At 43.5% G+C, this 11,108-nt stretch overlaps 1 protein-coding gene across 4 annotated transcripts in view; it reads right to left on the bottom strand.

Moving 5' to 3' along the window:
- Positions 1-2,025: 2,025 nt before the first annotated feature.
- itih6 (inter-alpha-trypsin inhibitor heavy chain family member 6) overlaps positions 2,026-11,108 on the bottom strand; it is a 33,338-nt gene continuing 24,255 nt past the window's right edge. For 2 of the 4 annotated variants that reach the window (XM_034173371.1, XM_034173372.1), the window contains exons 3-16: positions 9,448-9,558; positions 9,088-9,335; positions 8,795-8,967; positions 8,575-8,691; positions 8,326-8,497; positions 6,633-8,240; positions 6,525-6,557; positions 6,384-6,401; positions 6,246-6,287; positions 6,114-6,140; positions 5,925-5,969; positions 5,724-5,837; positions 3,081-3,461; positions 2,026-3,009 (exon numbers count right to left, since the gene is read on the bottom strand). In XM_034173371.1, coding sequence (XP_034029262.1) covers positions 2,750-3,009; positions 3,081-3,461; positions 5,724-5,837; positions 5,925-5,969; positions 6,114-6,140; positions 6,246-6,287; positions 6,384-6,401; positions 6,525-6,557; positions 6,633-8,240; positions 8,326-8,497; positions 8,575-8,691; positions 8,795-8,967; positions 9,088-9,335; positions 9,448-9,558 — 3,349 coding nt within the window. In that variant the 3' untranslated portion in view covers positions 2,026-2,749. Of the gene's footprint in view, positions 3,010-3,080; positions 3,462-5,723; positions 5,838-5,924; positions 5,970-6,113; positions 6,141-6,245; positions 6,288-6,383; positions 6,402-6,435; positions 8,241-8,325; positions 8,498-8,574; positions 8,692-8,794; positions 8,968-9,087; positions 9,336-9,447; positions 9,559-11,108 lie in introns of those variants that run through there. The other 2 variants (XM_034173373.1, XM_034173374.1) reach the window with 2 other exon arrangements.

Genomic DNA, 11,108 nt, shown 5'->3' with positions numbered 1-11,108 from the left:
AAGGCGGGGGTGGAAAAGGCAAACAGACAGCAGGTGTGTGTGGTTGGGGGGTGGGGGGGGCTTTAAACACACGTAGGTGTGAATGTCATGGCTAAGTGAGCATACTCGATGGTGTTCTTGTTGGTTTTGTCTGCCTGAAACAGTTTGCCTCCTCGATCTTATGTCCTCTCTCTCTTTCTCGACACTCATTTGAACACAAAATGTTCACAAACACACTGTTCAAACACCCACATTAACTCAGTCACTGTAAAGCAGGGTTGACACGGTCATTTCATTATAGATGCTATAACCATGTCTTAACTATTATCATTAGAAGTGAATTTCTTACTTCTCGTCAGCGATTCTAAACGCTCTTTATTCTCTGTGTAACATCTCTACGCTCCTCATATCAGTGTTTGGTGGCCGGAGTGTGACCGTCAGCGTACAGAATTGCGATTAGCGAGCGCGGATGTGATGGATTCGTTGTGGTTTAGCGTAGAATCTTCTGGAAGCTTCACCGCCTCCAGTTGGCATGCATGCATCTTTTACACATTAGTAATGTACATAGACTCAAACGATACTGCAGTATGAAGGCTGTAACATTCCACGCATCTGTCCTATCAACCCTGCTTTAACGTCTTCTCTTACTTGGTCTTTTACCTGTGTTCAGTAGACGCTGCTCCTTTTGGCAAAAAAAAAAAAAGTGATGAAACGTGACATAAATGGGCTGTTCTGTCAACTGATCGTGCTTTCTTTGCAATGCCATTGTGTTCCCTGTGCTAGCAGGTACGCTAAGCAGTGGCTATTAATTGTCAAGCCCAAAACATTTTTCTTTTGTTGCTTTCAATTGGAATAGTTTACGTTCAGCCATTTATAAATTATTGAAGAGTTTTATTTCTATGTATTTGGTGCAGAGTTCACTCACTGAAGTTATGACATTGAGAGTAGCAGGTTGAAACTGGTCTTAAGGTCAGCTTAAACGTTAAAAAAAAAAAAAGGGAAGGATGCCAGCAAACGATAGGCTTGATTGAGACATTGTGGAAGATTTGGAAAGAGATGAAAGCAAGCTATTGAGTTACTCGCGTTCAGATGTGAGGAAGTGCACGGCGAAGAAAGCAATGTTTTGGATTTTGCATTTGGAAAGTTTCACTTTTGAGTGAAGAGGGCAAAGACTGAAATTTCAGCTCACTGTGAACGTACCAGCTGGTGTCTTGGTTGTTTCAACTCATCTGTGTCATTCCTTTGTGGGGGGAAAGAACCCTATGAGAAGTTATAGTTTAAGGATAGAGGCTCTACTGTACAACTTGAATTTTGTAGCAAACAAACAAGCCTCAAATTGAAGGAACAGAAACTTTTGCTTTTGTTTGGTTGCAGCCTTTCCCACAAACGGTGTTGGTTTGATGGCAGTAATGTTGCAGTGATTTGCTCCATGAGATCCTCTTCATGCTGATGTTTTTCTGACTGAAGAGTGCAGGAAGGAATCCTGCTTTCTGTAATCTGTAACCCCGTCAGTTCACTGCTGCATCTCTGCAGCACCGTTTACAGCCACACTGACTCATGACGTGAATTAATACTCAACGTTGTCGGAGAATCTGTATCTGCTCACAACGTTGGTACGCATTTGGCGTGTGGATGTTATTGTTATACTAATTTCAAGGCTGAAAATACTCTGATTGATGCACACAGGTTTTTTGTTTGTGTGTGGGTTTTTTTTTTTTTTTTGCTGTTAAGTAAATCATTCCAGCATTTGCTTATGGTTAAAGATGATTGTCTGCGCTCTTATGAGACGTGTACTGACACAAGGATGACAGCAACAGTCAGATACAGAGCTGGAATTCAAGTCTGTATACAGATGTCTATTCACAAGCTTCTCACTGCACATCCTTCGTGTGTGTTCATTCTTCATCCTAATCATGTGATCTGGTTTAAAGAAGGAAAAACTGGAAAGCTGTTTACTCTGAAAATATTTGAAGCTTCCTCTGCATCAGGTTATGGTTTTCTTTGTTTTAAAAAAAGCCTCATGTGGTTGTATCATTTCTATTTCTGTCCAGTTCGGCCTTTAAAAAAACAAAATAAAGCTATTGACGGTATCCCTTCAAATTGATTAAAGAAATAGATCGAGCTGAGTGTTAGAAAATTTACTGTCTCTGTTTGATCACTAGTATGTGAACAATGCCTAATGTCTTGTGTAACAATACAATGAATTAAACTATGAATGAAATGCTAGAAAAAAATTAAAAAAGCACATGGCAAACCTGATACTGTTAAAAATGACTTTTTACTCCCTCTGCCTCCAAGAATCACAAATACAAGAAGTCCATAACATGCATGTTTTATATACATTTGTACTAAAATTACAACTTTACGTGCCTCAGTATAATTAACATTTGTGGGATATATGAATAAAATCAGTAGAATGTCTTTAACTGACTGTAATTAATGTACACAATCTTTTGTGCTCATAAGAGACATTTGAACAGAACGTTGTGTGGCTGTTGTGAGATACAGATGAGTTGAAACCATTTCAAAATCAGCAATTCTGACTGCACACTGTCATCATCCACTAATGCACCGTATGTCCTCATGATTAATTTTTTTTTTTACAGTTTTATTCTTTTACTATTGACTTTCATTGACCACACTAGAAAGTCAGCCCCTGTGGATCCCCCCCCCTTCCTCCCCAGTGTCTCTTTAGCACAGTGAAGTCCCAGTTCTTGTGCAAACTTGTTCAGTAACTGTGCCAAATTGTGACCCAAGCTGACTGCTAGAATTACACGTGATCCACCACATAGCTCTCGTATGGGTGACCCAGTAGTCGCTCCACCTCTGCCTTTGGCACCACCCAGCATCTGTCCAAATGCCTTTCATTCGCAGTGTCTTTCAGTGTTTTCTCTTGTAAGGTGACTGCCATGTGCTTTGGCCCCCACCTTAAGACCCCACTGGCTAGAACTCCTTGCTTGGCCTGGTGCGCTTGTCCACCAGGGTGATCCTTCACAAGTGTCACACTCATGTCAGCATGCTGAAACTGACCTGTAGGCAGACGGACAACAGTAAGTGTGGTGTATTCTTTCAGTTACAGAGGGTTTTTCCTCTGTACTTACCCAGAAGGCCTTGGGTGGAAGCAGAAAGCCCCTGACCATCTACGATGTAGAAACCCAGATGAGCCATCTGCTGATAGTTGGGGTGTCTATATTGGTGGAACAGAATCAGGAAACGCATATTCTCACTCAGATTAATCCAGCAGTTCCGAAGTTTGTCCATGGTGACTTTTACACCCTGCCTCATCAGTGATCCTTGTTGATTGACAGGAAGGGTGTCCAAGCCTTCGCCTTCCACCACTACAGCATCCAGTGAGATCGTGATCATAATATCGGAGCTGCTGGTGGTTGAGGAAATGGTGAGTTGGTCGAAGTAGGTTCTGGAACGGAGTTCCATGTTGTGCTTAGAAGGCGCCCCTACTAGGTGTCCATCAACGATGATACCTTGAGGGGTACAAATATAGCTTCAGACTCAAAGAAATATAGATAGATCAATTTAAATATGGTTGACATTGATGTACCAACTCAAAAAAATAGCTTTTCCTATTCAAAGGTGCTGTATGTAATTTATTTACTCTAAGATGAAGGAAAAATGTTAAGATGAGATACTAAATTTCTCTGACACAAAGGCTGTACACTGTTTAAAGTATTACACTCAACAAAAAAATAAACGCAACACTTTTGATTTTGCTCCCATTTTGTATGAGATGAACTCAAAGATCTAAAACTTTTTCCACATACACAATATCACCATTTCCCTCAAATATTGTTCACAAACCAGTCTAAATCTGTGATAGTGAGCACTTCTCCTTTGCTGAGATAATCCATCCCACCTCACAGGTGTGCCATATCAAGATGCTGATTAGACACCATGATTAGTGCACAGGTGTGCCTTAGACTGCCCACAATAAAAGGCCACTCTGAAAGGTGCAGTTTTATCACACAGCACAATGACACAGATGTCGCAAGATTTGAGGGAGCGTGCAATTGGCATGCTGACAGCAGGAATGTCAACCAGAGCTGTTGCTCGTGTATTGAATGTTCATTTCTCTACCATAAGCCGTCTCCAAAGGCGTTTCAGAGAATTTGGCAGTACATCCAACCAGCCTCACAACTGCAGACCACGTGTAACCACACCAGCCCAGGACCTCCACATCCAGCATGTTCACCTCCAAGATCGTCTGAGACCAGCCACTCGGACAGCTGCTGAAACAATCGGTTTGCATAACCAAAGAATTTCTGCACAAACTGTCAGAAACCGTCTCAGGGAAGCTCATCTGCATGCTCGTCGTCCTCATCGGGGTCTCGACCTGACTCCAGTTCGTCGTCGTAACCGACTTGAGTGGGCAACTGCTCACATTCACTGCCGTTTGGCACGTTGGAGAGGTGTTCTCTTCACGGATGAATCCCGGTTCACACTGTTCAGGGCAGATGGCAGACAGCGTGTGTGGCGTCGTGTGGGTGAGCGGTTTTCTGATGTCAATGTGGATCGAGTGGCCCATGGTGGCGGTGGGGTTATGGTATGGGCAGGCGTCTGTTATGGACGAAGAACACAGGTGCATTTTATTGATGTCATTTTGAATGCACAGAGATACCGTGACGAGATCCTGAGGCCCATTGTTGTGCCATACATCCAAGAACATCACCCCATGTTGCAGCAGGATAATGCACTGCCCCATGTTGCAAGGATCTGTACACAATTCTTGGAAGCTGAAAATGTCCCAGTTCTTGCATGGCCGGCATACTCACCGGACATGTCACCCATTGAGCATGTTTGGGATGCTCTGGACCAGCGTATACGACAACGTGTACCAGTTCCTGCCAATATCCAGCAACTTCGCACAGCCATTGAAGAGGAGTGGACCAACATTCCACAGGCCACAATTGACAACCTGATCAACTCTATGCGAAGGAGATTGTTGCACTGCATGAGGCAAATGGTGGTCACACCAGATACTGACTGGTATCCCCCCCCCCCAATAAAACAAAACTGCACCTTTCAGAGTGGCCTTTTATTGTGGGCAGTCTAAGGCACACCTGTGCACTAATCATGGTGTCTAATCAGCATCTTGGTATGGCACACCTGTGAGGTGGGATGGATTATCTCAGCAAAGGAGAAGTGCTCACTATCACAGATTTAGACTGGTTTGTGAACAATATTTGAGGGAAATGGTGATATTGTGTATGTGGAAAAAGTTTTAGATCTTTGAGTTCATCTCATACAAAATGGGAGCAAAACCAAAAGTGTTGCGTTTATATTTTTGTTGAGTGTATGTTCCATTACAGAAATGCAGTTTGTCTTGGGGCTTGTTTGGCACCGCCGATTTCCCCAGTACTAGAGCCAGTTCATCTTATGGTTTCACATTTCTATCTGACGGCTGCAACTCATTTGTCACTTCCTCAGTTAGGATCCTGAGGGTCTGATGGCTCTTTTTCCCCCCAATTAACGATTCAAATTTTCTAATCTATATGGTTTTTCAGAGCCATTCATCTTGGTCTATGTAAAGCCCAAGATCTGACCAAGTGAATAAAAACAAGTATCTTGTAAATTATTTTGTAAACTGTGGAACTAAAGTATACATTCTTAACACAGTTTATTTAGTAAAATGGAATATCTACAGTAGGAAAAAATTGAGTTAGGTTTAACCCAGAATGTAAACCTAGGTTCATAACGGCCTGCGTCTGAGACTCAACCTTATTTCTGACCTCTCTTGGGGTCCTCCAAGAGTCTGAGAACATCGCTGGTTCTGCCGTCTACTGTGAAGCAAAGGTTCTGATGCAGCTTTGGCAACTGGACCACAAAATGAGGATCGCCATCAACTACAGCACAATATTGGGTAGAAATATATTCAAGCAGTCTTCTAAGGACCACAAGGGCATCATTAAAAACCAAATGAAACACTTAACCTGAAGAAGAGAAGACCCGGACGGTTCTCAATCGTGGTGGAGGATCTGAGAGTACAAGACATTCAATTAAAGGAAGGTCCACACTGCTATGTGCTGAAACCAATAACTGGACTACCAAGACAAGCATTTGCACACAACATCCAACATCATTGATTTATCAAAGACAATTACCTTGATTTAAAAACTTACCAAATGAATCCATGTCCACATCATCCCCTGAAAGTGCAAGAAACAAATCTTAACAGATGGCAGTTTTTTTTTTTTAAACGCAAGCCTTAATAAGCAATTACACTGCAGATTTGTTGAGCATTTAAAACTTACAGCCATCATAGTCAATGTCATAGTCATAGGTGGCGTCATAGTCTAAGAAATGAACATGACAAATTGAGATCGGGATACATCATGCTTTTTATGAAATCAGTCATTTATAATAAACCAAAGGCAAGGAAGCATACTCACCTTTCACAAGGTCAATATCTCGTATTTCATAGAAAAGAAATATTTTAATATTCATCCAGGTTTACATGAATTTGTACACGTTTCTCACATTTATGGTCTTAAATGATACTGAAAGTTGTGAAATACAGAATTGAGTGGCACCTTTTCTCTGAACCTGAATGGATGTAGAGACATCTAGTGGGCAGAAAAGGTATATCCAGTTAGGGATTGAATTCAGTCACTAAACTGAAGTGAAGAGTGCATACTTACCCAGAAGCCCCGTTGCCTCCCACAGTTTTGATTCCTCAATTTCACCGGGCATTGGCGCGAACGTAGCCGACACCAGAGTGGCGGCGCTTGGGTCCATGATATTGCTCAAGTTTTTGTTGTCCGAAGCTTGAGGTGGAGAGGTGAGTGGTGGTAACGGATTGGGTGGCATGGTGGGGATTCCGAGTTCATGGATACCTGTAGCAGATATGGTATTGTTCTTTGACTCGGGTAAGGTCGCTGCCCTCACTATACTTGGCTTTGGGGTTTGGGGTCTTCCAGGATGGGGTTCAAAATCAGTTCTGACTGCAATGAGTGGAGGTGTGGTGCTTAATGATAATAATGTTGCTGAAAATGGTGTTGTGGAGGGAAAGATTGTTCTGGCGGCACTGGGCTGTGGGGTCAAGACCTGTCCCGGTCCCAGGGGAGAAGCAGGCTTTAGGGAATTGAGAAGAGAGGTGGATATCTTTCCAGCAGGTGGAGCAGAGGATGTTTTAGAGTCATTTTGGGAAGGAGTTAGCTTTTTCCCAGAGAAAGGTGCTGGGACAGTTTTAATGGGACTGGGACTTGATGTTGTAGTTGGTTTCTTGGAAGACATAACCGCATTTTTTGGTGTGGAAGGTAGTGAGAAAGGTTTTCTGGGCTGTAGGGTGTTTGGTTGAGGGGGATCAGGTTTTGCCTTGCTTGGCCTGGCGCTTGATGGTAAGATCGGCTTCTTTGTGGAAACTGCAGCTGATGCTTTGGTCGTAGCAGTCGTGGTCGCTGTTGTGGCTCTAGCGGCCGCTGTGGTACGTTGTGCCGTGACTGAGGCTTGTGTAGTAGTTGGAGTTTGAGGTGCTTTTTCTGCATCTGGTTTAACCACCACTAAAGAAGTAACAGGTGTTACAAAGTTGTATTTGAGGGAGAGGTTTGTGGCCTTCTCTGTCAGTAATCTCTGAGCTGCACTATCAGTCGTGTTCAGTTTGGCCAGTAACAACTCTTTGATGGTGAAATACGCCCAGAGACGCCGCACAAAACTGGAGATTCCATCCGTCCCCGCTAAACAGCCTAGTAAATCCCCATTTGTCTCTGAATGGGAAATCGACACATCGTTCTCCACCTTCAGCTGCTGCTTGGCATCACTGGCACTCACTGACACTTTAAAATTGTTAACTCTGGGTTTAACTCGACCAGTCACCACCAGCTCAGAGCCTTGGAAGTAGTTGGGGAAGAGTGATCGGGTGACATCAAATGCCTGGTCATCCAGGTAGGACAGCTGGATGTCTGAGAGCAAAGGGCTGGCTACCTCGTCATAAAAACCTTTCAGCTGCAAGGCTGCATCCGCCTCCTCGTACACCATCCTAGCTACTCCTCGGTTCTCCAGAGCCAGGCGCTTCAGAAGAAGGAAGTCCGCATCGTCCCCGAAGGCAAGGCCAAAAAGAGAGGCCGAGCCCAAAGCCTTCTTGGCATTATTGAGGATGGTGTCACCAGCTGTTACGCCGATGGTTGCTTCGCCATCAGTGAGGAAGATGACCAGAGGGACACGGTGAGAAGAGACGTGGGGGTACGAACTAGAGAATGGAGGGTTGACGAGCTGCCCGGCCGACAGGAGAGCTGCATTGATATTGGTCCCTTAGAAGGGAGCAAAAGAGACAGGAAAACAAAAATAAGAAACATTACAGTGACACCATCACTGATCAGACACACTTAGACTCACATCCCTCTGCAACGATCCTCTTCACAAAGTCTTTGGCGTCTCGTACATTCTGTCGAGTTGCCCGCACTGTTCGTCCCTTCTTCCATGTGTGAACTTGGTCTGAGAAAGTAATGATATTGAAGTGGTCTCCCTCTCTGAGGTCCCCAAGGATGGTGTTCATAGCTTGTTTGGTCTATTACACAAATAGCTACATGTTGTCAAGCTGCAGTTATCAAATATGTACGGTTGATTACCGTCTGCCCGCTTTACCTGTTTTATCTTAGTGCCAATCATCGAGCCGCTGACATCAATGACAAATATAACATCCTTAGGAACCACAGGAAGCCCTCTAGGTGCAAAGTAATGCACAAAATACCCATCATACACCTGGGGGGGGTTAAACCAAAAAAAGAGTAAGGGTAGAAGATGGTACGTACTGTTACAAAGAGCACAAAGTGATTGAGCCATAACTGGGAAAACTGTTAGAGACCTGAACATCGCCGATGAGGTCTGTGAGGTCCACGTCATACTGAATGATGAAATCAGCATTGAGGCCCTTGGTGGAGATGCTATTCTGCTGCTGCAGAGTGGGAGTATAGCTAACCCGAGCACAGCCGGGGCTTTGGTCCATGTGCGTGGACGGGGGCACACCACTGGAATCACCTGCAGGGAAGCAGTACATGACAATCACTTTATTTGTGGTGTATGACCTTCCCATGTAGCTTCTTTTTTTTGTGATTTACACATCTCCAGAACATCCTCACAGCACATCGCATTTCTTGCCTTGGGCTGTATTGGTGAGCAGTCGGTTTGTCTTCAGCGGAAGGATCTTGAGGAAGCTGATGCCTGTCTTCTCTGCTATACTCACATCTAGTGTGAGGTTCTGGACAGGCTGACCTGGCCTCAGACCCAAAGTGAGCTCATAGCGACCAAGACGACGAGGTAAGAGCTCCTCGTAGGAGAGACAGAAGGACACCCGAGTTCCGGACGGCACGCTCACTGCCACGCGGAATTTCTCGATCTCCCTCTCTCTGGAACATTGCAGAGGAAAAGGAGAAAACTTACACAGGTTCTTTAGGAAATTGAAATTCAAATACGTTGGAAGCTAAAAGTTGACAAAATCTAATTTCGCCCAGGATGTACTTGGTAGCGACGAGTCCGGCTGTTTTTCCTTGCTTTTTAGCAGCGTCATAAATTTTCCTGGCGGCAGCTCTTCCCTTCACCTGGGCCACATACACCTTGCTATCAGTGGTGCTGGTGGAACAAAAGGAAGAAAATTACAATCCTAAATCAGGAAAAGTTGGTATAACAGTGATCTTTACATTTTCTTTGTCTTCTGTCTCACTGCAGAAAGTATCAACCCAAAATATTTCATGTTTTTTGTGGTCATCTTCATTTAATTTGTTAATATACATCCATTTCTGTAATTAAGGTCTTCAAGGCATTCCAAAAAAAGGTGAGACAGGGCTTTTTTTTCTATATATAAAAATTAAATCACCACTTTTATAGCCAGTTTTCTTGTGACAAGTCAGGTGATGGATACATGAACATTTCCAAGCTACTGAATACCTTGGACCTCATTTACATCAATCGTTAAGAAATAAACTGTATGGTACTGTACGGCAAATCTGACAAGTAGGCAGTTCTCAAAAACTGAGTGACCATGCTGGAATGAGAGTGGTGAGGGAAGCCACCAAAGACACCCAGACAACTCTGACAAAGTTCTAGGCTTCTGTGGTTGGAGAAACTGCATAGAACAACTTTTGTCTACTGCATCACCAATTCTACAGCTTCATCAGGAATTCGTATAGAGGAGGATTTTCTAAGTTCCACTTGCAGTTTTCCAGAAGGCACATGGGAAATGTAAGCCTAGGTCTGATCTGTTTTCTTGTTTTACAGTCCCTCTCTACTCTATTCCACCATGAAACTGAATGGGAACGCAACAGACAAACGTTGCCCAATTCCTTTTTTTCCCCACTCAGTGTAAATGTGAGGATCACTGTATTTTTTTTTTAAATTTTTTTTTTTTGGTCCCAATTTTTAATATAGCCTGAACTTTCTCTGATTTTGGGGTTGTTTATTAGTCATAAACACACCTGGCTGGCATTGATCTGTTAAATATGACTACTGTATTTCTACAGAATGGGGATCCAGGCTTGAGCACAAACATCATGATTATTATCAGGTGGAGCTCATACAGGAAGAAGAGCCAGGATGAATAGGTGAGTTATAGTGGTTAAAGGAGTCATTTTCTTTTCAAAAAGATCTCAATGATGACAAGGGAGCGCTGCTATGTGCAACATCTCGCAAAATCCTGACCACAACCCAGAGTACACACAGTGGCCTTCCTGGATTTCAGTTGGTGGTGATGTCACATGACAGTGTTAAACTGAGGTCAAGTCCTGTGAACAAATATGTTCACAGAGAAAAATACGGAGCCTTAACGAAAATAAACCGACACACTTGAAGCGGCTCTTGTTTGAGACACAGAACAGAGTGGAAAATGGAGCCGTTTATATTTTTAGTGTGGTTGACTGAGAGGTTCAAGGAATGGTTAAACCAACACCTTGAACACAGAGTTCTTAGTTCCAGTCACTGAAATTAACGCAATACTTTTCCCACTGTTTTTCACTGCTGGGAATTTGGGGATGTGCACGCAGACATGCAGGATCTGAGTGTGCATGTGAAAATATCTGTGTGTAAGTCTGAAAGACATTGTTTGTATAAAACCCTGCACGAGAGCCGGACTAACACGCACTTCTAAAAGTAATTCTGCACAGAGAGTGCCTATATGCGCGCAGTCG

Source organism: Thalassophryne amazonica, chromosome 6 (genome assembly GCF_902500255.1).
Source record: "Thalassophryne amazonica chromosome 6, fThaAma1.1, whole genome shotgun sequence".
NCBI classification, from domain to species: Eukaryota; Metazoa; Chordata; class Actinopteri; order Batrachoidiformes; family Batrachoididae; genus Thalassophryne; species Thalassophryne amazonica.
Note: the sequence above shows the minus strand (reverse complement) of the source record. Positions and strands in the feature narration are given on the sequence as shown.